The 26,673-nt window shown below is 43.9% G+C and overlaps 1 protein-coding gene across 1 annotated transcript; it reads right to left on the bottom strand.

The window, feature by feature from the left end:
- Window positions 1–2,036: 2,036 nt before the first annotated feature.
- On the bottom strand, window positions 2,037–26,673 carry PAFAH1B1 (platelet activating factor acetylhydrolase 1b regulatory subunit 1). Its single transcript, XM_059865874.1, has 11 exons — window positions 26,521–26,673; window positions 12,299–12,507; window positions 11,796–11,880; window positions 10,242–10,316; window positions 9,195–9,401; window positions 8,712–8,880; window positions 7,724–7,826; window positions 6,786–7,014; window positions 5,299–5,400; window positions 4,507–4,663; window positions 2,037–3,947 (listed from the first exon to the last, which is right to left on the bottom strand). The coding sequence occupies exons 2-11, from the start codon at window positions 12,328–12,330 to the stop codon at window positions 3,874–3,876; spliced, it is 1,233 nt and encodes a 410-aa protein (XP_059721857.1). The 5' UTR covers window positions 12,331–12,507; window positions 26,521–26,673; the 3' UTR covers window positions 2,037–3,873.

The following is a 26,673-nucleotide window of genomic DNA, read 5'->3' as shown; positions in this document are numbered from 1 at the left end:
TTGCTCCGAGGGCCGGCAGCCAGGCTCAGCCACCGCCCTCGGCTCCAACACGAGCGAGGAGCAGTGAAAGGCAGCTCCTGTCTGCGGTACAGAGAGGGTCAAGAGAAGGGAAACTCCCACCAAACCCAACCCAGCCGGGGCTGGCCTGTGCCAGGTGCAGGGACAAGGTTCTCCTGCCCACCTGTGAGTACAGCTTAGCCCACCAGAACATTTCCCACAGCACCTCACTGCATCGGATCAAACAACAAAACCTCTCGCTACTCCAGCTGCCATGAACCAGCTCAAAACCACTTCCTGCAGCCTCAGGTGAGCACAAGTTAAATTAAAATCAGAGCAAGGGCAAAGCAGGTGGGAGCAAAATCTGAGGGTGAAACACCAACAGCTTTTTTTCAAAATAGTTTTAATTCTTGCATCCAAGGAAACAAAACCACATCTAGTTTTATATGCATTTAATAGTTTACCAATTGGTACAATAAGATTTTTTTAATATGCAGAAAACATGAATAAATTTTGTTTTACACAGTCTGAGAGCAACAAATCTTACTGTAAAACACAGAGCAGTATTATATACATTCCTTTACCAATTTTGTTTTAATTGTGTCAATGCTTCAGTTAACTCCTACAGCCTGGGAACTGTTCTCTCCAATCGCAACCTCTAACAGCGCTCAAACAAACATCTGACATTTGCCTTCACGTCGATGTCGGGATCGACTCTAAAGCGTGAGGATTTTGCTAACTTCTCTTCAGAATGAACTCGGGGAAGCCTGAGGGACAGGCAGGACAGGAAAGCAGCTACTTACATGACACAGTGGAAAGATAAAAAGGCCAGTTAACGCCAGTTGTGACTTGCAAATCCAACGCGACCCCCCCGCTCCCCCCGTCCATCCCACCCCTCTATGCACGTGCTCTTGCTACAGGACTCTCGGTATTGATTTAATACACGGACGTTATATACAGCTGGACACAACAGCTCACTCCAAGGGCGTTTCTCCTTCACTCAACTCAGCATTTGCAATATTCAAATCATTAGAGGATTACCAAGCCACCACTGTCTACAAAAACAAAGTATTTTTCCTTTTAAACAGCTCTCAGGGGAGTCAGGAGCTGTCTAAGAGTGATTTCTCAGGCAGTTCACATGGTCAGGAAGCGGCAGAGGAGAGGCAGGGACCCCATGCCCACAGTCCCTACTCACTACCAACCAGGGGTTGTTCTCCTTTCCTCAGTGTCCCGGGCACACATTGGTCACACCACACACAGAAGCAGGATGGGTTTGTTTCACCTTCTAAAGTGCAACCAACCTCAGCTTCTATCTAAACCACAAAAAATGTTGCAGTTTCTGGCCCATGTGGCATGCCGCAGGCTAGGCTAAGCCCAGGGATCTGCAGTGGCTCTGGTGACAGGCCAGAGCTGGGTCCTGGCACGTGCTGCCAGCTTCAGTCAGGAAGTGCCAAAGCACCAGTGACCCTCTCACCCCCTCCAATGCATCTAGTTCATTATTGACCCAGTAACCTCACTGTTGCAGATCTGATCACAGCAAAGGCACAGCACAAGCTGACAGTAATAGTGGGGACAGTTCCACAGCATGTCCCAGTGTCCCCCTCACTCCCATGCCTGTGGTGTGGCTCCCTTCCAGCCAGGGCTTCAGCTTTGGTCCGGTTGGGACCATCCCTGAGATGATTCCCTGCTGCCCCAGAAGGCTCACTCTGCACAGGAGCAGTGTTGAGTCTCACACAGCAGTGACACTGCTGCCAGCACTGGGGCCGGGTGGCCTGGTAAATGCGTCTTTGCTGCAGGGAAAAAATGCAGTAGACAACTTCCACATCACAGGTACCTTTAATTTCTCATTCAGGTTTTGAGTTATGTACATGAGGGTGGTTTACTTTAGACTTAAATAAAGTTTCTAGGTCCTACCAGGAATTAAACAGATGTTATTACTTTACAGTTGCAGATGCACGGAGGGATTTAAGATGCACTATCTGTGTATCTGGAATTCTCCAACAGGACAAAAAGCAGCAAGTTTTTCCAGTCCAAGCAGCTAACGAACAAAACAGACTTTATTCGTGCATGCTTATGCAGCAACACACACTGAGAATGACAGAAACCACTGGATTTAAGAGATTAGCCTGGATCTTAAACTGGCTCTGAAAACCCCCACATCAGAACGCCACTTTCTCCACCACTTCCCAGAGGATCCCAGACCCCATCCAGCTCCCCCCACAGAACAAAGGGTCCTTCTGGGCTGACTGTGGAAGTTTCCCCCTCACCAGCGCAGTGTGCTCGCCCTCCAGCCCACCCAATGCTGGTCAGGGACTCTCAGGGGCATTTAAAGGGACATTTTAAAAGCCATGGATTAAACCAAAGGAATAAAATAAAGCACAAATTCACCTGTTAAAACATCAGCCTGGTACTTCATTGTATTGTCAATTTTAAAGTTGATTTTTAAAAACACCTGGTTAGTTTGATAAGTATTGTAATTCTTGGTTATCTGCAATGGAATCTGTCACAAAAATGCTGATTAAAATATTAATTTATAATATTTTCATTCATTTCAGATCAAAATATGTAACTTTAGGGATATGCAAATTAAAAATTGTGTACACCAAACAACATAAATACTAATAACTGAGCTGGGCTGGTTTTGCTGATAGGATTTGGGTTTGGTTTTAATGTTTATTATCATTACCACAGATGGGTGTGGGCTTTGTTCATGGCATCTTTCTTTTAGAAGCCTGCATGGATCTGACCTGCCATTGTCAACTGAGTCTCAAGATACTTAGTGCTTCCTTTAAAGCATTTCAATGCTGCAGCCCAAGGTTTTTCTCCACTTGCAAACCCCAGGATGTTTCAACTGGAGCCACACTGCCAAGGTGAGGATCACCTCATTGTCCAAGGAGGCACTAAGGAAACCAAAAAAACTTTAGTATACCCCAATTTCCTGCCAGTGAATGAGGGAAGTGTCCTTTGATCCTGCTGTGTAAATAGGAATTGCACATCTCTAACAAACATGGAAAGCAAACAGCAAGTTGGACCATGGCAGTCATTTGGGAGAGGAAGCTCTACTGGAAACTGGATCACTAAACTCTAGTGGGATGGACAACTCCTCCTGGAAGTTCGTCTAGCATAAAAAAAAAACCAAACAAAAAACCATTTAAACTTAGTTTAACAGCACAGCTTAACCATTGAATGACCAAATAAAAAATAAATACATTTATCACATCAGCTGCGACTAAGATTTGTTGTCTTATTTCAGGTTTACAGTCAGTTCTATAAATATACCAACCCTTGTGTGATAGGAGGCCAAAACAAATGTTTTCTGTTGATTTGGCAAATGTTTCATGACAAATATTCCAGAGTTTAATTAATTTCCATTAATTACATATAAGGTTCAGAAGATTCTGAATTGCAGCCTTATTATCTAGTATTCTTAGAGAAGATTTATTAAGCACACTTAAGTGATGTTACATAGATACACATTTCTGAAAGAGCCCTACAAAACTTTTCCCAAATGAGGTCACCAATTCAGGCACCAACAGACAGCAGAAAGAAAAACAGGTATAATTATCCGACATAACGACACTGTCAACTATTCAGTTAAGTGCCCTATTCCAATCATCCCACTTCTGCCTTCTCAGGTCTGATGTGACCAATGCCAGCCCATGTTCTTAAACCTATGGTACTTCTAGACAACGTATGTAAATTTACAGTATACAATTTGGATTCACCATGCATGAATACTTTGTGTGTAACATTTAATAAGCTCAATCTACATCCAGAATAATTTACATGAAAGGACAATATTTATTTAAACAGAGCTCAATGGGTAACCATGGTATCTGAGTGCATCCAGAGGAAAAGGGGTCACTGTGAACTCCATCAGCGGCACTCCCACACTTTTACTGTTTGATCTACACTCCCAGTCACCACGTACGGGGCTGTCTTGTGGAAATCTGCCAGGAGACAAAAGCTCACGTTACCAGTGAACCCAGAACTTTGGCATTTCCTACTCTCACTGAATGGCACTGCTTTTCCAAAACAATTCTACCAGCTCAAAGGCTAAATTCCAAAGCTCCCAGCTGTACTTCTGTAGCCAAATTCTCTCATGCTGTTACCAAGATCTGGTAACACAAATCAGGAACGTCCAGGAATTCAAAGTAACTCTTTTCTGACTGTTGTGCACAACCTACTTTTCCTTTTGCTGGGCAAGCACTGACACTAGAACCCTCCCCACACGCCAGCACGCTCTGGTGACAGGTTCCAGAACTCCCTGTCAGTTAACATTCTCATCCATGAGCAACACTGGCAGCAGAAGTGGAAAACTCCAGCACACTCCAAACTCTACAATTCACATGGGTGGGGGGTTTGACTAGAAACTGGAGTTAATTGCTAGCTCGTTTCTTCTACACAGAGAGCACAAGGTGCCACTAGGGCCCCAAGGTGAATGCCAGCCTGGTCCTCAGCTGCAGCCAGCGGGGAAGCAGCAGCTCTGGCACAGGGAGCAATACATACCCAAAGAGGTAACAAAGTGTTCGTGCGCGTTGAGGGTTTTCATGCATCGCTTGTTCTTGAAGTCCCAGACACGGAGAGTCTTGTCATCAGCACAGCTCAAAATAAACTTTCCCCCAGAATGGAACAGGACGCCACGTACCCAGTTATCATGGCCCACCTTGTGCACAAGGAGAGATCAGTGAGCAGGCTGAGAGCTGAGCGTCCCACACCTCACACTACGGCACACTGAGGGACCCCTGCCTGGCCCCACAAGGACAGCACCAAGCTCCTGAGACCTCTCGGAACTCACAGCTTATCTCCAGCTTCTATTATTACACCTCTATCAGTCCTCCCAACAATGCAAGTTCCTGTACTTGAAGGCAAACAAACAGCAGTCCTCATGTGATCTGCACCAGTTCTGCTCTCCACCCCCAGCACCACCGCCCAGTCCAGCCAGAATCTGAGCTGGGAACAGCAGGCTATGGCCCATGGGAAGTCCCACACGTGGCCACGACAGGATACTTCACAGAAGACACAATTCAGATCATTACCAGCATTTCTGTAAACAAACCAAGCTACTCATAACAGAACCTACACCACAGCACTGCATTCACACTATGATTTTGGAGATTGTCAGTATTTCTTAGCAAAAACAAGATCTGAACCATAGAAGCCATTAAAACTGTATTTCCAGCATTTGCATTATTGTAACTCTGGCTTCTCTGGAAAACATGACATGCAGGAAACACATTTCATTAAAACTGGTTGTACATATGCAGCTAGGACTGCCAGAAAAAACACCAATGGACTTACAAGTGTCATAAGGCACATGCCAGTGCTAATGTCCCACATCTTAATGGTCTTGTCTCTGGATCCAGACAGCAGAAAAGGCCCAGGCTTGCCACTCTTCTTAGTCTACAGAAAATTATGTTTGAAGTTATAGTACGCATACGATGGAAGCAGCAAGAGGAGGAATGAAGCAGATCCCTTCCCAATGATATTGTTTAGTACCAAAATCAGATCATACAACAGCTTACAGCAAGTAAACCCACACTGAAAAAGCTGGGTCGCAGGCACTGGTACTAATGCTAGGAGAATTACACAATCTGTCAAAAGAAATGGTTGTTTGTCCTGCTGATTCCACAAGCCAAGTAACACTTTGAATACACACTTGCTTACTGCAAGACATCCTCTGTTAACAGCAGACACAGCTCAAGTGCCACATCTCGGGACAAGGATGCAGCTCACACAAATCTTTGTGTTCACATTTTTCATAAAATGTAATGAAGCAGGGTTAAGAACTTCTGAAAACTTCCTACTGTGAAGTGGTTTCTGTGTGTCCATGCACGGGTGTGACCACTGGCCGAGCTCTCACCTGCCCCAGGTGTGCAGGGAAGGTGCTTCCCTGCGGGCTGTGCCCGATCCCACCAGCAGGGGGCAGGGGAGGCACCACTGCAGAGCCCACACGGCCACAAGGAGGACACACGGACTTTCGTTTTAATTACTTATAATCAAAAGATTATAGGGATCTTCAAGCGATTCAAGTAAAATTTGACTGAAATAACTAGTGATGGCTTTTACAGGTTAAGTTCCTGGGTTCAGTGTGGCTACTTTTCCCGTGGGGTGTCCATGGCCCTTGGAGGCAGAGGGCAAAACAGCAATGCTCGGCGGGGGGCATGACTAGAAACCGGAGCTTATTTCTATTTCCTTTTTTCTACATTTTAACGTCCTTAGAAAGAAAATTTCTTCTGGCCTTTAGCCCTTCCTGAGGCTCACTACAAGGGGTATCAGTGATCACGCAAACTGGGATTCATTTTACTTAAGGAATGCTTTCTCCCATCAGTAGCTCTATAGTAAATCACAGCAATCGGTGCTTGACTCCAGCACAGGGCACACTGCACCCAAGGCAGCTTCATTCTGCATTCCTGACTGGCTCCTTCCCCTCTCTACCTTCCAATTGATAAGTATCCTTATAATCTTCACATTCTGCCAGAGAAGCTGCTTTACACATTTCTCTGCGGCAGTACAGGACAGCGGTTCCACTCTCACGCCTCCCTGAACAGATCATCTCCCTGAAGTTCACTTTCACTAGTGCAAGGATAGGTCCTAAACACAAAAGCTGGATCCTGGGAAGCCAAGACAGGGCTTAGCTGCACACCAAGATACTCAGACAAAAGTACTCATACAGCTGCTGTACCTGCCAGGCCCTTTGAGCCCAAAGCTCAGTGGCTGTCAGTGCTACACAGACCAGGGACAAAGATCTCCCTGTGCGTGCTTGTGTAACAGCCCAGGAATGTTACCTCTGATCCTGTAGCTTCTGATATGGTGGAGTAGGAGCTCTCGGGAGCCCAGGAAATGCACTCTACCACATGCTCGTGCTCTCGGAGCTCAGCTTTGCATTCCTTTGTCGCTACCACCCACACGCGCACCGTCTGGTCGTTGGAGCAGCTGGCAATCAAGGTGCCGTCCTGGTTGGGCCGCACCATGCGCACCCATTCTCTGTGCCCCGTGAAAGTCTTCACGCAGTAACTGTGCAAAAAACACAGCATCACTCAACCGCCGGCGCAACCATCCCTGCACGGGCCTTGGAAATCTGAGGACACCTCACCTACTCAGTGGTTAAGCTAAAATATGTTAGTGCACACATGTTCATTCAGGCAGGTGATGGAGCACGCCATAAGGAGTTTGTGGAAAGGATGCTGACATGAGAAAGCAGTGACAGCTAGGAGCTAGCTAAAACTTGTTAAGGCAAAAATCAGGAAACTTGGGGGAAAATTAAGTTGACATGACTACTTGCACTAAACAAGTATTTTTAGAAAAAGTGGAGATTTACAGGGCATTTACGTTGTTAGAGACACAACTGATAAATGAAACAAGCAAGAAGACAAAACAAAAATCAGGCGACACCTTGATCTGTGTCAAAAAAGGTAACATATACTCCCTTTAAACTCACAGTTAACCAGTGAATTTATTTTCCTAACTGGTCACGAGCTAGAGATCTGCCCTCATAGCTTCCAGAAAGACAAAGCCAGTTAGCTTTAATTAGTCAGTATTAACATCTAAACCCCTCTGCCTAATGACTGGGGCAGAATCTTTCAGTGAATTATTCTAAACGGCAGAACATCATTTCTCAATTCAAAGAGTGCCTGCGGACATTCAGATTCCTGTGTCCCATTTCTACACACAGTGGTTTCTCCTCGCTTTTGTTCTGGTGCTGTTTGCTCACAAGTGCACTTACCCTGTCTGGACTTCCCACATTTTGATAGTTTTATCCCTTGAGGCAGAAACTATATGATCTCCGTTGGGCATGATGGCTACCGAAGAAACATTATGATCATGACCTAAAAACAAAATAAAGCCTTTATTAAGTGGCACTGGCAGAGTTTTCACAGAGCACACAGGACTTGCCTTTTTTTTAAAATCTTGGTCAAGTAGCTACACTGGCAGAGTATGCTTTATTGAATAATCTTTACATGTAAACTTAAGGTTTTATGAAATAATCATCCATACTTTTAGAACCCACACAGTCCAGACACTGAGCATCCTTAAAGGTGCTTTTTGTTTACTGGCATATACCTACGGGTGGATGGTTTTCTTTTTAAGTCTCAAACATTCTCTATTTCTACTTGCCCTTTCTAAAAGATGATCCTAAAAGCAAGAAAAAAGCTCTTACATAAGACTATAAAACCCATTTGCTGTCAATATTAGAATCTTATAGCTGTGGGTGTTGTACTTTTTCATTTTTCCTATGGCTTTCAAACCCAGTGCAAAGGGAACATTCCTGTGTGATCAAACACATGCAGCCAAACCCTGCATGGAGCAGCCATAACTCATCTGGCACTGATTCCTCCCTTCCTGGAGCCCTGCATCAGGAACTGGGGGCTGAAGGAAGGAATCTTTCACTGATTTGAAGGCAGCTTTACTGTCTAGCAAGCATTTAATATTTAAAGCTAAAATTCCTCTAACTGTCATTTTATTTCACTATCATTATGAGATGCTTCCTACACCATCATGCATAGTAGATTTAAGATGCTATTTCATTCCATAAACACTGCATGTATCCCCTATTTACAGAATACAAACTATATCTGCCCTTTTTCTTTTGGAAAATACTCTGGTTTATAACCCCTTTCCACATCAGCAGTTTTCCTGGATTAAAAAAAAAAAAAAAAAAAAAACAAACTCTTCACTTTACAGACTGCTAAATCAATCCCTTAATACCTTACCATGCATAGTTCTGATGCACTCAAAGCCCTGGAAATCCCATAGCTTAATGGTCATATCAGCTGAACAGGAGGCCAAGAGTTTGCCAGTGTGGTCAAAGGAAATATCTTGCACAGAGTCTGTGTGCCCCTTCAGGGTTCTCTCAAAGTCTCCTGTCTCATAATCCCACACCTGACAAGGGAACAGACAACCTGTTAGCAGCAGCCCATTATTCTTTGTATTCTCCAGCCTCACATTTGCACTCTGCAGGCCAGTCTGGCACCTTGTTCAATAATTAATCAAGCAAGAGACAGCCCTAAAAAGCTTAACAGTAGAGAAAAATAAATTTCTTTTTATGTGATTTTGTTACTTATAAATTAACTGAATTCATGCATTTTGAAAACTATTTTCAGCTAAGTTTAAGCATTATAAGCCCAGCAGGAGAACAAGTTTCACTGTACTGATGTCACCTATTCCACAGGCAATTGTCTGGAGCATACACATACCTTTATTGTGGCATCCTCTGAAGCAGAGACCATAACACTGAACACTGGATGGAAAATGACTCGAGTGACAGGACTCCTGTGCCCACTCAGTGCATACTTCTCTGGAGGACGAGGAATCCACTCTTTAGGGTCTCGTTTCTGACCAAGAGGTCCACCTGATGTAAATTCTTCCTTAGCTTCATTCAGCTTCGATTCTAATTCCATTACCTAAGTGTAAGAATTTTAAAGAGACCTTTCATTTCCAGTTTTATACAAGATCTAATTGACCTTCTTCGTCAGTAATCCAAATAACAACTGACTCCAAAACTCACAGCAAAGCAAAGATTGCATGGACCGAAACTGATAACCAACATTCAGTAGCCCTGGTTTTAAAAATTAAACCTAAATTAATAATTTATAGCTTATTCTTTAATAATTTATAATAAATTCTTAATAATTTAATCATTAATCATTTATTCTTTTCAAATTCCAAAATATTTTCACAGGAAAAAAAAGTTCTACAAAATCCCCTTTACTCACACACTGTACAAATACATCTGAATTACTACTGTGCCAAACTACCAAAGAAGGTTGTGCTAACAAAAAGGAATGCTACTGCTGCAGGAATTCAGCACACACATTAACCAGCAACAGAAACACTGGAGGGCTAATAAACCCTTGCTGTATTAACCTGCACAAGAGATAGGACTTCATTGTTAACACACTGATTTTAGGGTTATTTTTGCCTTTAATACACTCTTGAGCCATTGAAGCATGACTAAAAGGAGTTTTGTACTCTCCACCTGCAGCACAATCCCCCACTGGAACGCACTGGAGCTAATGGCTCCTTCCCTCTAGGGCCATGGCCAAAGACAACAGGCAGCACTGATTTTTCCTCCGTTCCAGACCAGCCTGACCCTCTGCACACAGCGATTCCATCGCCCAGCTCACCGACTGCCTCAAGGCACTTCTTGCCCCTCCAGCTTCAGGACTGCACATGCACGTTCAGTGCTGAATGCTTTCTGGGCTCACTTTTTATATGTGTATATCCAGCACATCTCTACTTACCTTCTTTTGTAATCTTATAACAGATGTCCATTTCTTTTCCAGAAGTCCAGCGTACTTCTTATCTAACTCTTCATTCTGAGAAGAGGCATTTAAAGAAAGGGGAGGAAAAGCAACACAGAAAAACAAACATGAGAGACACAGAAGTAACTAAGTGCTGCACTTCCTCTCCATTTACAAAATTACAGTCTCATGCTACAATAATCCTAAATGAGATGAATAACAGATATCAGAAAATAAACACGCCAAGACTTACTCCACAGCAGATAAAAGCTCTGAGGACTCGCTACCTTGGCCAGAGACAAATGTTAATCTACTACTATAGGGGGGCACTTGTGAAAGCTGGAGTTATTTGCATGAATAATCCATACAAAAATTAAATCTCTCTTTGTAGAGCTACACATCTATCCTTCCAATTTACTCAAATAATTTCAGCCTTTACCTTTTCTTTCCGCTTTAGTATAGGCCACTCCAATTCAGATTTTCTTGCATAGAAGTAGTGAAACTTTTAGCAACTGTGTTTTCTCTTTCCCTCAGGACCATCTAACCTATTTAAATTGCTTTCCTAAGCTTTGGGAAGAGGAGACTAAATTAGGTTGATAGATAAGGCAGATAGGGAAATGATATTAGGATTTTCAATTATAAGTATCGTATTTCAATTTGTCATTTCTACTTAATTTCTCCAATTTGCAACTAGTATTGAATAAATAAGTCAAACTTCAAGCATTTTGGAAAAAGAACAATGCAAGATATGTAACAAAGAAAAGGCAAGGATTTATCCAGCACACAGAAGTTTACCACTATCCAGCTGTAGCCATATGAAATGCACACCTCCTATGCTAATAGGTGACAAAGTTAAAACTTATACCAAACTATCTGTGACAAAGGCAAATCAACAGAATGAAGTTGCAAGAAATGACTGGTCTGAGTCATTGGCACCTGTATAGTCCAAGCAAACAGAGCCAATCACACAGTCACAGAACCAAAGACTGGTTTGGGTTGGAAGGGACCTCGAATCTCACTTTGCTCCACCCCCCCCTGCTGGGGGGGAACACCTTCCAATAGACCAGGCTGCTCCAAGCCCTGTCCAACCTGGCCTTATTGGATGATGAATCTCTATGAACTGTTTCAGCCTGCCCTCCTACTACATGGTCACCCAAGAGGTATGCAACAGACTCAGGCAATGACTTAACTCCTGATCCAACTCAAATCTCAAAAGGATTTCCCAACATTGGCTCCGTATGATAAAGCAGAGGACAAAAGCAACCCAGTTTTGTCTTCCTGTTTCTCAAAGATGCCCAGTGAAGTCAGTCTCCAAAGTTGCACAGTCTCAGACCATTTCAAAGCTGGTTGTAAAACCATTTGCTCAGAAATGGTCAACTCACCCAGTGATGATTTTTCCCTTTTCTGGTAAGGCAATAAGCTGTGTGAGCTCATCACCTCCACTTCTGAAACTGTCTGAGCTAACAGGTAGGCAACACACAGGTTCAGAACAGATGCAAATGCCACAAAACTGACTTCTAAACTAAAAATCAGATGAATCTTGATTGAACTCACCACATCTAATTCAGCTTCCTTTTTAAAAACCGAGTATGCCTCCTCATAGCCATTGGAACGGAGGTAATCTGCTATCGCTCGATTTCTACAAAACAACATTTTAAATACAATTTAAGGACTCAGAGAAATACTGTCATCACAACACACTGCATTCTGATCAGATCCTTGTCTACGTTACAAAGTCAAATAGCAAAAAATTTCCAGAATTTACTCAAGATAAATGAAGAATTCACAGATTGCAGCTTATATTGCAATGTGCTTACTGCAAATTGAAGAATCCATTTTTTATGCCATCAGTAACTTTGAAATGATATTTTCATCATTTCCCAATTGCAGATTCAAATACCATCAGTTCTAGCAAAAATAAAGAGAGATCCAAACCACAATACACAGTATTTAAAGGGCATGTGAACAGAGACACTCTAAAATCTATTTTGAAACAAATGCTAATAATTGAAGTGTAATGAAAATGCAACACAAACTTAAAAACAATGATCCCTTACAGTTCATCTCGTTGCCTTTGTGACAGCACCATCGTGGCCGAGATGTCAGGTTAACGTGATCAAGCAGTGGCTTCTCCTCAAGAGCTAAAGTCTTGGGAACCCAGGATCCACAATTCAGTCTGCCACAGTGGCTTAAATCACAAGTATTTGCTCAGATGTGAAACCCAGCAGGAAATCCAGAGGCATTCAACACAGAAGATTCAATCCATCTACAAGGAGAAGAAAGAGACATCATTTGTTTCCTTGAAACAAGCATTCCTCAGGTAGCATTCTTAGATTTATCCAAACAGCATCTTTAAAGACTCTGGCTCTACCCCATGGGGCATGGGGCCCTTGCAGCTACAGTGCTACACAACTGCAGCACACAAATGACTTTTCCCACTCCAGTACCACCACCTGAGAGAGTTTCGAAGAACCTTTGAATAAGAGACAATACTTGTCTTCTTTGTTTACCTGAAGTTAATACTTCATCTCACTCACGTTTAGGGCAAAGCAAATTTTTAAACACTCCTCCAATCTGATTAGAGTGGCACCATCACCATGGGAAGAGCTGCCACAGGCCCATGACTGCAGTTGGGCTCAGGCAGCAGAGTGGTCACAACACCTCTGGCAAGGCCAGCCAATTCGGGGTACAGCTGAAACCTGACACGCTCAAGGCAGCTGAAGCCAGTGGAGCTGTGCTTTTCCAAAACACAGACTTGTTAGTATCCTTTGATTCAGAAACATGAACTGCAGCATTCTCAGTGCACAACCTGCTCCAACTGGGCAGCTTCAACCTCTGCCACAGTGACATCACCAAACCCACGCTGCCCTTGCTTTCTGCACTGCAGGGACCTTGTGAGCACCATGACCACGGGAAGTGCTGAAATGGCACTTCTTGCACACCTGGCATGTTCTGTACAGAACTCATCATCCACTCAGGCTGCTCAGCAAGTCTGACAAACCAACCAGCCTTCAGCACGGAGATAAGCTGAGGCAATGCACAGAGGCTGAGACAGCAGGTGGGTTTGCTAACTTTCTATCGACTGCTAAAGGACTGCGCGCTCCCACTGCCTCGCCTCTGCCCCTCCCTAGACACACAGGTACACTGACTTCAGTATCACTGCTCAATAACTATTTCAGTAAGGAGCCTCCTCTAAACAATAGCCTGCTATGAAAAAAGTAAGGAAAATACTAAGCTTGTATCATTAATGGCTACTTATTCATCACAGGGGATCAGAGGCTTCTTTCTAAACCTATCTAGGCCCTGCTGTCTGCTTCAAAATGAGCTTAGGCAGCACGTTGCTTGTTTCCACCCTGTTGGTGCATCTTCCACGTTAAATGCTGCGCACCGTAATACTGCCTGCAAGCCAGTCACAATAGGAACACTCTGAACAGGTGATGCCTCATTTAATTAGTCTAACCTCTTCCCCAATAGCTATTTCAGAAACAATTCAGCCAAAAACTAACAGCATAGGCTTCATCCTTTCAGATAACAGAAGCAAGCATTTCACCTCCTCTTGTCCCATAACTCAATTCATGCCAGGTAAAGAGACAACGGGGTTTCAAGAGATATCCGGCGCTCAGTACAGAGCAGAGTACCACATGCAAATTAACGGAAATTCAGTTAACATCAGAAATAAGGTCCTGCAGTGCTGAGAGGCGCCCGCAGAGGGCGCGCCGCAGGACAGCCGGCGCAGAACGGGCTCGGGCACGGCGGGGGCAGCGGAACGGGACCGGGCACTTCCGAGCACACGGCAGCGCTGCCGCAGCGCCAGCAGCACAACGCAAACAGAGAAACGTCCAAAATCTGCCTCCAGGCCTGCCACAGGAAAAACCTGAAGGTGGGATTTGTATTATGAACTGCCACTGTGCAGTGAATGCCTAGCAAATCCAGTGCCAGTGTACTGACTCCAGTAAAAAAATCCCAATATCTCATCTGTGTTGTAGTGGCATCTGGGAGATGCAATTATAGCACTTGTCTACAAATAACAGCAACTGTGTTTGTAAGGCCATCTTTCATATGTCATCTATTTAGAAATGCATTTTCCCTGTCAAATGTTAAGTAACCCCAAGCTCTTCCATATCCCATATCCACTTCCCAACACCTAGGCTGCTCCACAATCTAATTCCAAATTGTTAGTGAGAAACAGATCCTAGTACTTAGATAAATTCCAGTAGCCACATGGCAAAGCGACTACTCCTGCAATTAGCAAATTACAGCTGAGCCAAAGCCACCAACCAACTGATCTACAGCATCTCGCTCCTCCAGAAGGGTCTGTTCCAAGCACTCTGCTCAGCATTCCTGACTTTTACCTACAAAGTCCCCTGAATACAAGGGGAAGTATTTTTAGGACTGCCTCCATAGACAAAACCAGAAAAACAAAAGGAAAACAACCAAAGCCCATTGCAAACAAAGAAAAAACCAAAACAAACAAAAATCCCACACACAAAGAACCCACTCAAGCAGAAGTGTCCAAACCCAAAAAACCAAGAAGACCACCATTAATTACACACCTCTGCCACTATGTGAACTACCTTTTTTTCAGCTGGAGCAGACTTTGTGACATACAGGCTTTAGCAAAGCAAGACTAACCAGTCCTCCTCCATCACCTATCAGCCGCCACTGTGTTACCCTCAAATAGTTCAGCCATGAGAGGCAGCTGGAGCTCTGGGGGAACCCTGGGGAACAAAAACAACCCACAAAGAACGGCCAGCTGTCCATTACATCTTGCCTCAAAATGGTCACTTTGTATCATCATATTAAGGCAGTGTCAAGACACAGTTAGATACTCTTCTGAAGGAAAAGGTGTCTTCACACAGAATTTTACTCTGTCCACTATTAAATACAGGAAAAAGCACACTGAACTTAGCCACCCATGGAGCAACAGCTACTAATTTAGTGATAACCAGGATGTGCCTTTTATTAATACTCACACTCCTCCAAGTTGTAGTTTCTAACTTAAAATCTGACTCCTTATCAACAGTCTGCATATACAAAAGCATCAAGTGGCAAAGCTCTGAGTAAGGACAGTAACAGAGGGCTACAGGTGTTCTCAGCAAGATCGGGTGTCATTGTAAGCCTCTTAAAATTGGGAGCTGGCGGAAGTCCTGTCGCTGGCACAGGTACGACACATGCAATGGGCACCTCTCTCTCCTCCTGGCAGCACAGGACCTGCGTGGTTTTCTAGAACAACACAAACTATTCCTTACCTATACAAAACATACTCCTCAGCTCCAGTAACAGCAGCAGATCCTCAGCAAGCAACTGCACCTCATCCCAACTGCCCACCTTTCCACTCAGCTACAGATCAGCTTTTATACTCAGGACTGGCAGAAACATCAGAGCAGTACACCTTTGGTGCTGCAGGACTCGAGAGTGGCATACTAAAGCATAACTTTTAAAAATAAATTAATTTAAAAAGAGACAGCCAAGAATCATCACAGACCAGAATTTTTCCCTGAATAAGTTTCTAAAGCACAGAGAGTTATTGATGAAGAGCAACAAACTGAGCAGGAATACCTGAAAAGCAGAAGAACCCAGAAGAACCCTTACCTGTAAGGGAAGGTAAAAACAGCACAGTGCAGGCTATTCTGACCTTCACGTTAAAAAAAAAAAAAAAAAAAGGGACCCTCCAACCCTTCATGTCTGACCACTGCCCCCCTTCTTCCTAAACTGGGGTTCAAAGATTCCTGAGCTTCACCACACTGAGGACACGCTCACTGCCACCGCAGGGGCTCCGAGGCCTGGCTCTGCCCACCGGTGCCACCTGGGCAGCACACGCCCCTCGGGGCGCCCGACCTGGCACGGACAGGAACACCCTCTGCCCTGGGTGACAAAGAGGATTCAACAGACCGCGGCTGCTTCCTGGCTTCAAACACTGTGCTCTTCCACTGATGGCTATCAGTGTGGTTCAAGTGCTTCCTAGATTACTAGAAAACTTCACAATAACTTAATGAGAGACCTGCAAATGATTCATAAATGCACCAACAACAAAATGAAACAAGTTCAGCTCCATTTGTTAGCTGAGACAGCTCTACAGGAGGTATTCAAGCACTATAGCTACACGCTCAGTCACAGCAATGAGGTGGGGAAAAAAGAATCAGTTTTAGGCAAGAGATTTCCCTCAGCTCATGGTATGTTATGCCAACAAATGATACACCTTGGCTTGTAGGTATTTCAATGACTGTGCTCATACTTGCTTCAGGAGACACTTAAGTATTTTCTATACGTATTCTCCAAATGAAACTGAGAAACAGATTATGGAATCAAATTAATTCATCAGCATTTTAGTCTCAACATGACGAAAATACTTGTTCATTTACCAGAAACAGCATCAAGCAAGAGTAAAATTACTGGAATTAAAATTCCTAAAAGTGTCCATTCTGTACACAGAAAAAAAAAAAAAAATCAAATCTAGTCAGTAAATTTCTTCAGAGATTATGATTTTGTTTAGCGGAGTATACTGGATGCTAAATAATACTACAATTTGGGTTATATACCTAAGCCCTTCCAAATCCCCATTTTCAGAAGTGCATCCTTAGCTACTAAATCCCACCATCACAACAAACTTCAGCATCTTCCACAGGATTTTGTCAGTAAGTTTGGTTCAAGGTTCTCCACTGCCTTTGTTTGCTCCCATCAAGTGTGTCAAAAACATTTTTAAGGACCAACACCACAAACAAACCCCTAAAAAGGCCCAACTGACTAACAGTGCCCATTTCTGCTGTTCAGAAAAAGTTACAGAAGTCACCCCCAATTGATCCCTCTCACCCTTAGTGAGCCCCAGGAGCGAGGCACAGCAAACCCAGCTGTGCCAGTGCCTGTCACTGGCAGTGCTCTGCGACACAGTGAGATGTAAGAAGACCAAAAATCAGCTTCATTCCTTGGCTCACGACACGGGCAGCAGCAGCAAACTGTTCCATACACCAGCACCACCACTCCAGGTTCACTCTGCTGCTGCTGTCCAGCAACCTCATGGTACTGCATATCCCAAATACATGTCCATGGCTCCCCCAGTAACTTAACAGTAAATTAATTCAATTTCTGCAGTTTTTAGGACTGTTGCTTAGGCTCCATAAACAGTCTTTGACACAAAAAACAAGCTATGTACACTAAACATGTAACTGTAGCTCATTATATTAAAAATTACAAGAGATACACGGCATCAATTACAGAGCTAAAGCATCCACAGATACAGAACAGACAAGCAGAGTGCAGCTCTGAAAGCTCAACAAAGCTTAGCTCAACACTGCTGTGCTTTAGGAATTGTACATTTTTGCAGAATTCTAATACTTTAGTTAACTCAGCTACAAGACCATTTTTTCCATATTATTATTACAACATTTGAAATTATATTCTCCAAGAACATTTATTGAAGGAAACAAAATCAGACATCACTTTTGCAGACTGCCAGCTAAGGCACACCTAATACAAAGCATTTCATGTTAAAAAGACACATGAGCCATCACCAGCATCAGGAACACAAAACTGGGTTTACACTGTGAAATCAATTAAGAGTTTTTTATTACTCACATTTAGGTTCCAATTTAAATCTTATCCTTTAAGATGTCAATAACCCAAATAAAACTAATAACATTTTGAAGTGTCCACCTACATGCTAGCAACTTTCAACTGGTTTCTCTAACACATTCTATCATTCTTAAAAGGCTTCTTTACCTCAAAGAAAACTCCTGGAATTTAGTTCTTTGTTGATAATATACGCAAAATCCTACTTCAGTTAGCTCCCTCTCTTCAGCTAATTTTACAATGCCAGTGAAAGGCCAGTCATTTATGAAAACCAAAGGCCACCAAAAAGAGTAACTGAATTGATATAATCAGAATTAAATTCCACAGTTCTTTAAAGCTGAAAGGATCCATTTGTGCATTACTAAAGGAGAAACTCTTGCTGCATTGTCTCTTGCTACATGGCTGGCACAGGAGGTCCTTGCAAGGTTCTTCGACAGTGTATCCTGTTTCATAACATTAACAAGAGAACTTTAAGGGGTTGTTTGGGAGTAATTCCCAGGCAACCAGAGCTACAGTCCTTATGGAAGAACTAGACCACATGAATTGTTCTTGTACCCCTCTGGATTATGTTGCTAAATTCTACCAAGTATAAAAGAAAACTTCCTTTTAATTTAAACTCATTTTTAATGGGTCTGATTTTGCTTTAAAAGCATAAGCAAAAAGCTGCCCAATCAAACTCCAGCCACAGAATAGGACAATTCTTTACACAATGTACTCAAAACCAGATTCCATAGAAGTGAAGTAATATCCATGGTTCCTAGGCATAACTATCAGGACCTGAAAAGGGTTCCTAGATATGTCTCTATCTGTTGATAGGAAAGAAAAACAGTAACAAGTAAAATAATTCAGTTCCTCTCCTGCTTCCATCCTGCCCTCCATTACTGCAGGAAAGCTCATCCACAGTAGAATCACCCAGGCACAGTCAAGCAGCTGCTCTTAGTGCAGCAAACAGACTTTATCCTAGAAAATGTTGGAATCCATCACCTGCTAAGCCAGCAGGGATGAGTGGGAGAATATGAGAAAGCTACTCATTTATGAGCTGGGTTAATCTTTTTTCCACTTTTCAGCCTACATCAGTAAAGCTGGCTGAGGGATTACGACAAAGTGAGCTCCAACAGCTATCTGATTTGGGAAAAACAAAACAAGAAGCAAATCTGATCTGAATTACAACTCTGAGCCTTATTTTTAATTCATATGTTTAGTAAGCCTGTTATTCTGCAATTAAGGGAAGTCTCAAAATGCCTGTAGGTCAACACTTTGTTTGATACATCAATGTAGTATCCACAGAGTACAGCATTCTGTGCACTGCTTATAATAACACATAAAAAACATTTTCCGTTTCAGTTCAGTTACAGGTTTATCAAAGGAAATATATTTTTAACATGAAAAATTGTATGCCTGTTTTCTTCCCCATTTCACCTACTTTTACAGCTTTTGCTAAAAACCTGATACAGTAGTTTAGTTCTGAAAATAATTCAGCACGAAATCCATGGGGAACCAGAAAGCAATCTGTAGCAGATCAGATATAGTGCCTGTGTTCCAAAGACTTGGAATGCAGGTTGCAATTACATCTGAAAAATAAACCTAAAGAATGTCATCAAGATGCTATAAACCAGAGGCAAGTTGGGTGCTCCACACAGCATGCTGCTGAAAGAAATGCCTGTGCATTCTGAAATCAACTCCTATGCCCGTCTGCTTTCCCACATTATTTCAAGCTAAATTTTTAACACATCACTGGCAGTCACTACCCACCTTTAGGACTGTAAAACAACAAAACACATTTCTGGCCTTGTTACCTTCCCAGGCACCAACACTAAATGACTTTGAGGAATCTGGGCCAAATTTGCTTGGGAAATATTTTTTTTTTTAAAGAAGACTTTAAATTAATTCAATCTTGACATTTTTTCGCTATGTATCACTTCAGTTTTGCAATTCTGATAGAAGCATGATACAATTAATTCTCAAGAGAAACATCTTGAGTGAGCACTGTTATATCATCTCATTTTAGAGCCTTTGAGCTTCCTCCAGGTCAGAGCTCCAGCCTGAGGTCTGTGTGTTGGCTTTGGTGGAAAACAAGGGAAACCATCCTCCTTCTAACCTGCCTGTTCAATTCTATGTGAAAATGCAGGTAAATTTAGCTACCAATAAGAGGAAGAATGCAGGCTGCAGTAGAACATAAAGCTCTAAAATGTGTGAGAAGGTTTCTGACCGGGCAGTCCCCACTCTGCTGCTCAGGGTGCTGTGAGAGCAGTAGGACAGCAGGTAGGGGTACTGTTACGGGCTCCATGTTACATGCTGCTACTCAAGACTTGCTCAGAGCAAAGCACATCAGGGTCAGCTGGATGACTCCAGAAGGGTATTTTTCAGTATCATTGCTGCTAGGTCAAACAACACATACACATTTTGGGATAGCAATTCTAGACCACAAGGAGATGAGTGCTGCACTTAGATATGGCTGTCAGCAGCCGTGCACTGGATTTGAACTTTGTTGTTCTCAGTTCTTCCTCCCATACTTCTCTGGCTTGAAAAATTAAGTAACAGATTTATAATTATAAAAGAGGTCACAGGACTATAACCAAATTTAAATAATTCAATCATTAAACTGTCTGTTATCCTGGCAATGTGATATTAACAAAAACAACCACGAATTGATTAAATTTGTAAAGAAAAATATCCAGAAGAAAACTTAAAGGAACACCTATGTTAATATTTTAGAAGCGGGGGAGAAATAAACCACAAAGAAATCCAAACAAGAACTCAGAATTTCCACTCTTCAATCATGAGAACACTGTTGGTCATTTATCCATTTTCAAATCCTGTCAACCAAAAATTGTTTGCCCAGAGGGGGGGAAAGAAAACCAAAAAGCTCATCATAATTGGGATCTGTAACATCTTATTCTATTACAGGGTACAGTGTTCAACCTTTCATGACACTAGTACCAAAAATAAGGAAATCAGGGTTTTGGTAGAAGGTGTCTCATCTTTCTTATCACCCACCTTCACCTACTACACTCCTGCCTCTACAACAGAGCTGAAGGTGAGGGAACCAGAAACTTCTACCATTACTGATTTAGCAGACACCATCTGTTTAAAATACATAGACACTCATTAATGACATCATCCTCTTAATAGATTGCAAAGACATGAGCATTTAAACAAACCAAATTGTTTATCCAATCTCTTTCTTCACCCCAAAAAGCAGGTGAACCCAGCACAAGACAAGCTGCCAGTGTTGCTTCATTATGGAAGAAATAGTCATTTATCTGCAGCAAACAGCCTAGCTGTGTCCAGCTGATTTTCCTTTAGTCTTAAAGAGGGATAAACGTAACACCTTTGCTTTAGCATTAAGCAGAAAAACAAGGCAGAGGCAATCTTGGGGGGAGGTGGGGAGGGGAACACTTGTCAGTCTAATTAAACCAAAGGAACTTAAGGTTTGTGGAGCACAACGGGAACAATTAACATGGATACAAGAGACAAGGTATAAATAATCTCAATCATGAATGCCCCTGTGCTATCCCAGATGCAAACCAGTACAGCACCACGCCACAGAGCCTGTCACCTACCTCACAAGAGGTGTGACAGCTGAGTCACCAACCAGCCCCAGAACAAGAGGTGCCTCTGAACAGCCTTCGACCAACTCCCTCAGCAGGAACCTACCTAACAACGGATCCAAGGAAATTACAGGACAGCCACTGCTGCTGCACCACCAACAAACCTCAACCATGGATGGTCCCATCTCTGGAAACACCTTCTCAAGGCTGCAGCAAGCAGTTACTAGTGAAATATATCAGGTTTTGATTCCAGAATCAACAAAATCACAACCACAACGATGTATTTATTACATTCATTTAATCACAATCCTTATCCAAAGTCCACAAGCAGTCAAGCCAAGCTGCAGAACTCAATCAGAAGCAGGACCATTAAGAAGGAAATGGCAAAAATAATTCCAAATGTATTAACTAGCAAGTACTTTGAATTAATAATGTTGATTTTTTTACATAGTTATATATGCATCAGTGCTCTTAGTACTGGTCAGTGTGACAACACTGTGCACAACATTGGTTTTGAGAGGATTGAATGTTTATAGTCACAAGGAAATGGAGTTCAGCAGACACTTACTTCGTACATAACATTTTTCTTTGACATTTCCTAACAGTAGATGCTAGCAGGAAGTGAAATGATAGGTAGCTTCCAAGACAGTGAACTAAAAGCAAAAGAGCCTAAGTCACACCTATCTAATCCCTTAAGGAGAGAGGAGGAGGTTAAAAAAATAGAAAACAGAATAAGCCTTTAAACATTATGAATGAGACAAACATTGCCTCATGCAGGTCCTGCCTCAACTGAGAGGAAAAGGCCCTTTTTTAAACAACTGGGATAAGATACAGGTTAGCTATAGACATCTGTTGGGCTAACCCGCAGCAGCTGGCATCTCCAGGGTAAAACTGGAATTCTGTTCCTCATCAGACAAAACCCTAGTTCTCGCCAAGGCCTTTAATATGTACTGTTCATCAGGTCTTAGAACATGGTAGGAATGAAGAAAAGTTTCGTTCTAAAACAACTTGCAATACATGAAAACAAGACATTTAACCCAATCCAGGCTCAGAACCCAACCATTAAGCTGATGTGACAGAGCTACAGCTCCCACCACACCTCTACACCCCAGTGGTGGCACCATCCTGCCAACAAAGCACAGCCCTTCACAGTCCCCTAGCATGGACAGCATTCAGAGCAAGAATTCTGAGGAAACAGCTTTATGTACTTGAAAACTGATTTTAAACAGGTCAGGATTGTATCTTAGTGTAAATGCCTACTTTTAAAAACTTAAAGTGTAGCCTACTCTGTCAGACAGATCAAAAGATAAAGCAAGATCACCCATGAATAAAACCCTCAAAAGCCACATTATGAGCCTTATTTCCCTCGTGTCAGGTAATAAAGTAGCTCCTGAGAAAGCTCCTGAACCCAGGCAAGGCTTCACCAGTGCAATACATTTTTAGTAGTCAGGTTGTCCTGCCAATGATACCTAATCTCTTATAAAAGGGAGAAAGAGGAGCCAGTTGTAACGTGACTGACAGATCTGCAAGTATGGAGTGCATAACTTAATGACTTTTCTGCAACAAACCCCACAGGAGAGTCCCAGTGCCATTCTATCAACACACATGGCTCTGATCCTTGGGAAAGATCTTCAGTTGCCATCACAAATTACATGTTAGAGGCTGGAAACTCCCCCGCACCCTATAGGAAATACGAAATTATTATCTACTAATAATAATTACGGATTTCTATTGTCCTCTTGATTTCCTGAATTTAGGCCTACACGGGTCTTATTTTCAGCCTGACAAGTATTTTGGTGCCCACTTCATGGATGCTTCAGCTGCTCTCCCAGTCTTTGCCTTTAGTTTAGAAAATGGGCCTGAAGTTCACCAAAGTAGAAGAGAGCTGACCTAAACCAAACTACTCCAATGTCATTCTCCTTTATACTAGGTAATTCCAACCCCTCTAGTTCAGGAATACAGGGCAGCTACAGAGGATTGTAAAAAAACTTACAAACATATGCAGTCTATGCCTGAGTTACCCTGAGGTAGAGGGGTCCAGCTATTTTTTGCCCAGAATACTCCACAAGAAGCATAAATACATTATAATTAATGATGGACATGGGCTATGGAGTTCTTCATGGAACACAAGGCTGCAGTACTGGACAAGGCAGTCAGCAGATGTTGATTCTAGAGCTGTCCCATCCACAGCAAGTTGAGAGCAAAGACATAACCTGAGCTCCCAGGCTGGGAGGAGCACAGGAGCCAGGACAAGCACAGGGGTCAGCAGGACAGGCAAGACAGAGCCTGTGTGCAGCCAGAAAGGAACCGTTGGTGCCTTGTGGTTCTGTAGAACCCAAATGAACAGGTTACTCCTGTAGAAAAAGGGACTGCCATCATTTCAAGGGCAAAAATCAACCAAAGCTGTTAAGATGGAAAGTGTTTTGATAGGCTCTTCACTAGCCTTAGCCTGGATACGCATTAGACTCACTTGGCTCATGCAGCCACTGAATCCTGGAACATCTACTCCAAGTGAATGAACTAGAAATAATGCAGAAACCACTGCCCCTTATTTTAATTTTGGGTATACTAAGAGAAGCAGTCTCCTTCTTGTATGCCCATCTCTGTGAGACCCCCATGAAAAAGCAAAAACTCAGCCCGCTTCAGAACCATCCATGTTCAATGCTGTACTTGCTCCAATCAGCACTGAAATCAGATGGGAATGCCATGAGGCACCCGTGGAACAGGAGAGCACTTCCATAGGCAGCCCTTCCTAGGTGCTTCTTCCAATCCCTATTGTACTCCCCAAATCCTTTGTTCAAAGGCTTTTCCCACACAACTTTAAGCAGTAGTACCCAAGAGGGACAGCAATGCTCTTACAGAGCTACAGCGCTCAAAAGGGCTCCCACAACCCTGAGATGTTATTTTACAGGAACTTGGCCCATGGCGAAGGGCAATGCAATCCAGTCTGTACACTGACAGCAGTCACTCCACTGTGGTCACCAGAGAAACCAGGGATTGTCTTTTTCTGCGTGCCCACCCATAATCCGCTCTAACCAAGAAGTTCCATGAACAAATAACAGCATGAAGCCACAATACAGAAGCTTCTCTAGATTCCAGAAAATCTTGTGTGTAAAACACCAGCACAAAAACTGCAATTCTTATCTAAAGTGTAAATAAAATAAATTCAACAAGTGCGTATGTAAGTGGATAAATTGAAGCGGTTATCAGACAAAAAAAATCCGGCTTTGCAACAGTGACTGGTCACTTCTCACTGCCAGACAAATCAAAATCCACCCTGCAGAAAAATCAGTCTCAGAATGTGAGATTTGTTTCATTTCCGAAGCTTCCTGCACCATTAGATTCTTCCCTAAAGAAGAGACTTCATTGTTACGGCAATTAGTATTCCTCCACCCCGGCAAAGGGAGGAAAAAAAAGCTCTGAAAGGGTAATCGAGCCATTTCGCAGCTTTGCCTCCTTACTCCACCCAGTCTCTTCCCTGCTCAATGGCTGCTCACAGCATCCACAAACATGGGAACAGCAACAGAAACACACAAAAACGAGATCCCCGAGAACAAGCCGGATATTTGCAATGCATCTTACAGTTTAAAAATATTTTCTTTGTTTAGTTCCCCAACATAATTTTCCTATTTAACAAAATTACTCTAAGGGCAAATAACATTCTGACAGCAGACCCTCCCTCTCCCGAAAACCAGCCAAATGCTGCACAATCATTTACAAAATGATCATTACTGAACGGAGGTTCTTTAACCACCACCTCCTAATGCCATGAACAATACTGTCATAGGAACATATACTTAAAAGAATCACCACAAAAATACATAATTTAGCCAGGTCAATATACCCAAACATTTAATTATATTAAAACGGTGTTTATTAAAGATTTTTAATATAGCTTAGATTAACCTTCCCCCACCCCTAGTAGGCAATTCATTATGAAAGGACTTGACCTGCACCAACCAAGCCCACTGCTGCAGCACTATTGAAATGGTTCGAGTGATACCATGGCAAAGAAAGGGAAGGTGTCACATTATTATTGGTATTAAAGGTCAAGTTTAATTGCATCCACCTTAAACAAAAAAAAAAAAATTGAAAAAATCTCACGCCCACAGAACTGAACAAACCCCAAACTTTTCAAAGGAGGCACCACTCCCACCCCCCAACTTCCATCAAAAGCCTTGCCTGCGTATAACCTCCTGCGGAAACAAAACCTCGGGAGCAGCAATTAATACAGGATTTAAGCAATATTATAAGGTTTTCACGGGAAGCCTGTGCACCTGCAGCCATCCAGGCAGAGATATGACCCCCAGAAGGAGAGATTAGACCTCCCTCCCCCGTTTTACTGCAGCTGGTTCTGAAGGTCTGAGCCACCTCCTATCGCTGCTGCCCTGCTGAGCACTGCAGGAAAACTGGGGATGCGAGACAAATTCTGAAACAACACCTACTCCTTTCCCTGGATTATTAATTCTCGGCTTGTTTTCGGTGCCTCGGCCGCGCTGGCGATTTGGGCCATCGCCCGACGCCCGGCCCTGCCCGGGGAGAGGGTGACAGGGGGAAACCCCCGGCAGGAACCGGGGAGGGATGCTCGGGGTCCCCTCCGCGCACAAACCAGGCCCATCGTCCCTGAAGGCTATTTTATCGCTATTTACCCTGGCCCATCGCCTCCTCCCGGTATTTGCTAAGTCACGGACAGAGCGCCGCGGCCCGAGGGGTGGGGGGGGGGGGGGGGGGGGACACGGGCCCGGCGGCGGCTCCGCGCCCGCCCCGCCGCTCCCACCGGGCCCTGTTTTCCTGCAGAGTCACCGCGGGAGCGGGGCCGGGATCCGCGGGGAGCCGCACCCCGGCCCCCAGAGCCCCCCCACACCGAGCTGGGGGGAGGACACCGGGCCGGCCCCCCCGCCGCCCCCCGCCCCGCCCGGTCCCTCCTCACCAACGGGCGCGGCCGCCATTTTGAGAGCGAGGAGAGGGGGGGGGGGAGCGGGGCGAGGGCGGGGAGCGGGAGAGGAGGGGGAGAGCGCAGAGGAAAGCGGCGGCCGCTCGTGCCCCGGGCCGGGACAACCCGCGCGCCGGGGGGGCTGCGGGTCCCGGCCTTACCGAGCCCCGCCAGCGCCGCCGCCTCGCTGTGCTGCGCGGGTCCGGCGCCACCCGCCTGTCCTACTCACCGGCGCGGCGTCCCGGTGCGGCGTCAGGGTCCCGGTGCGGGGTGGCGGTCCCGGTGCGGGGATTCCGGTGCGCGGTCCCGGCTCTCGGGGACGCTCCGCTCGCTCCGCGCTGTCAGAGGCGCCGCGGCCGCCGGGAGGGAGGGCGGGAGCGGC

The sequence above is a fragment of the Haemorhous mexicanus genome, chromosome 22 (genome assembly GCF_027477595.1).
Source record: "Haemorhous mexicanus isolate bHaeMex1 chromosome 22, bHaeMex1.pri, whole genome shotgun sequence".
Lineage (NCBI taxonomy): Eukaryota > Metazoa > Chordata > Aves > Passeriformes > Fringillidae > Haemorhous > Haemorhous mexicanus.
This window is presented reverse-complemented; position numbering and strand designations above follow the sequence as displayed.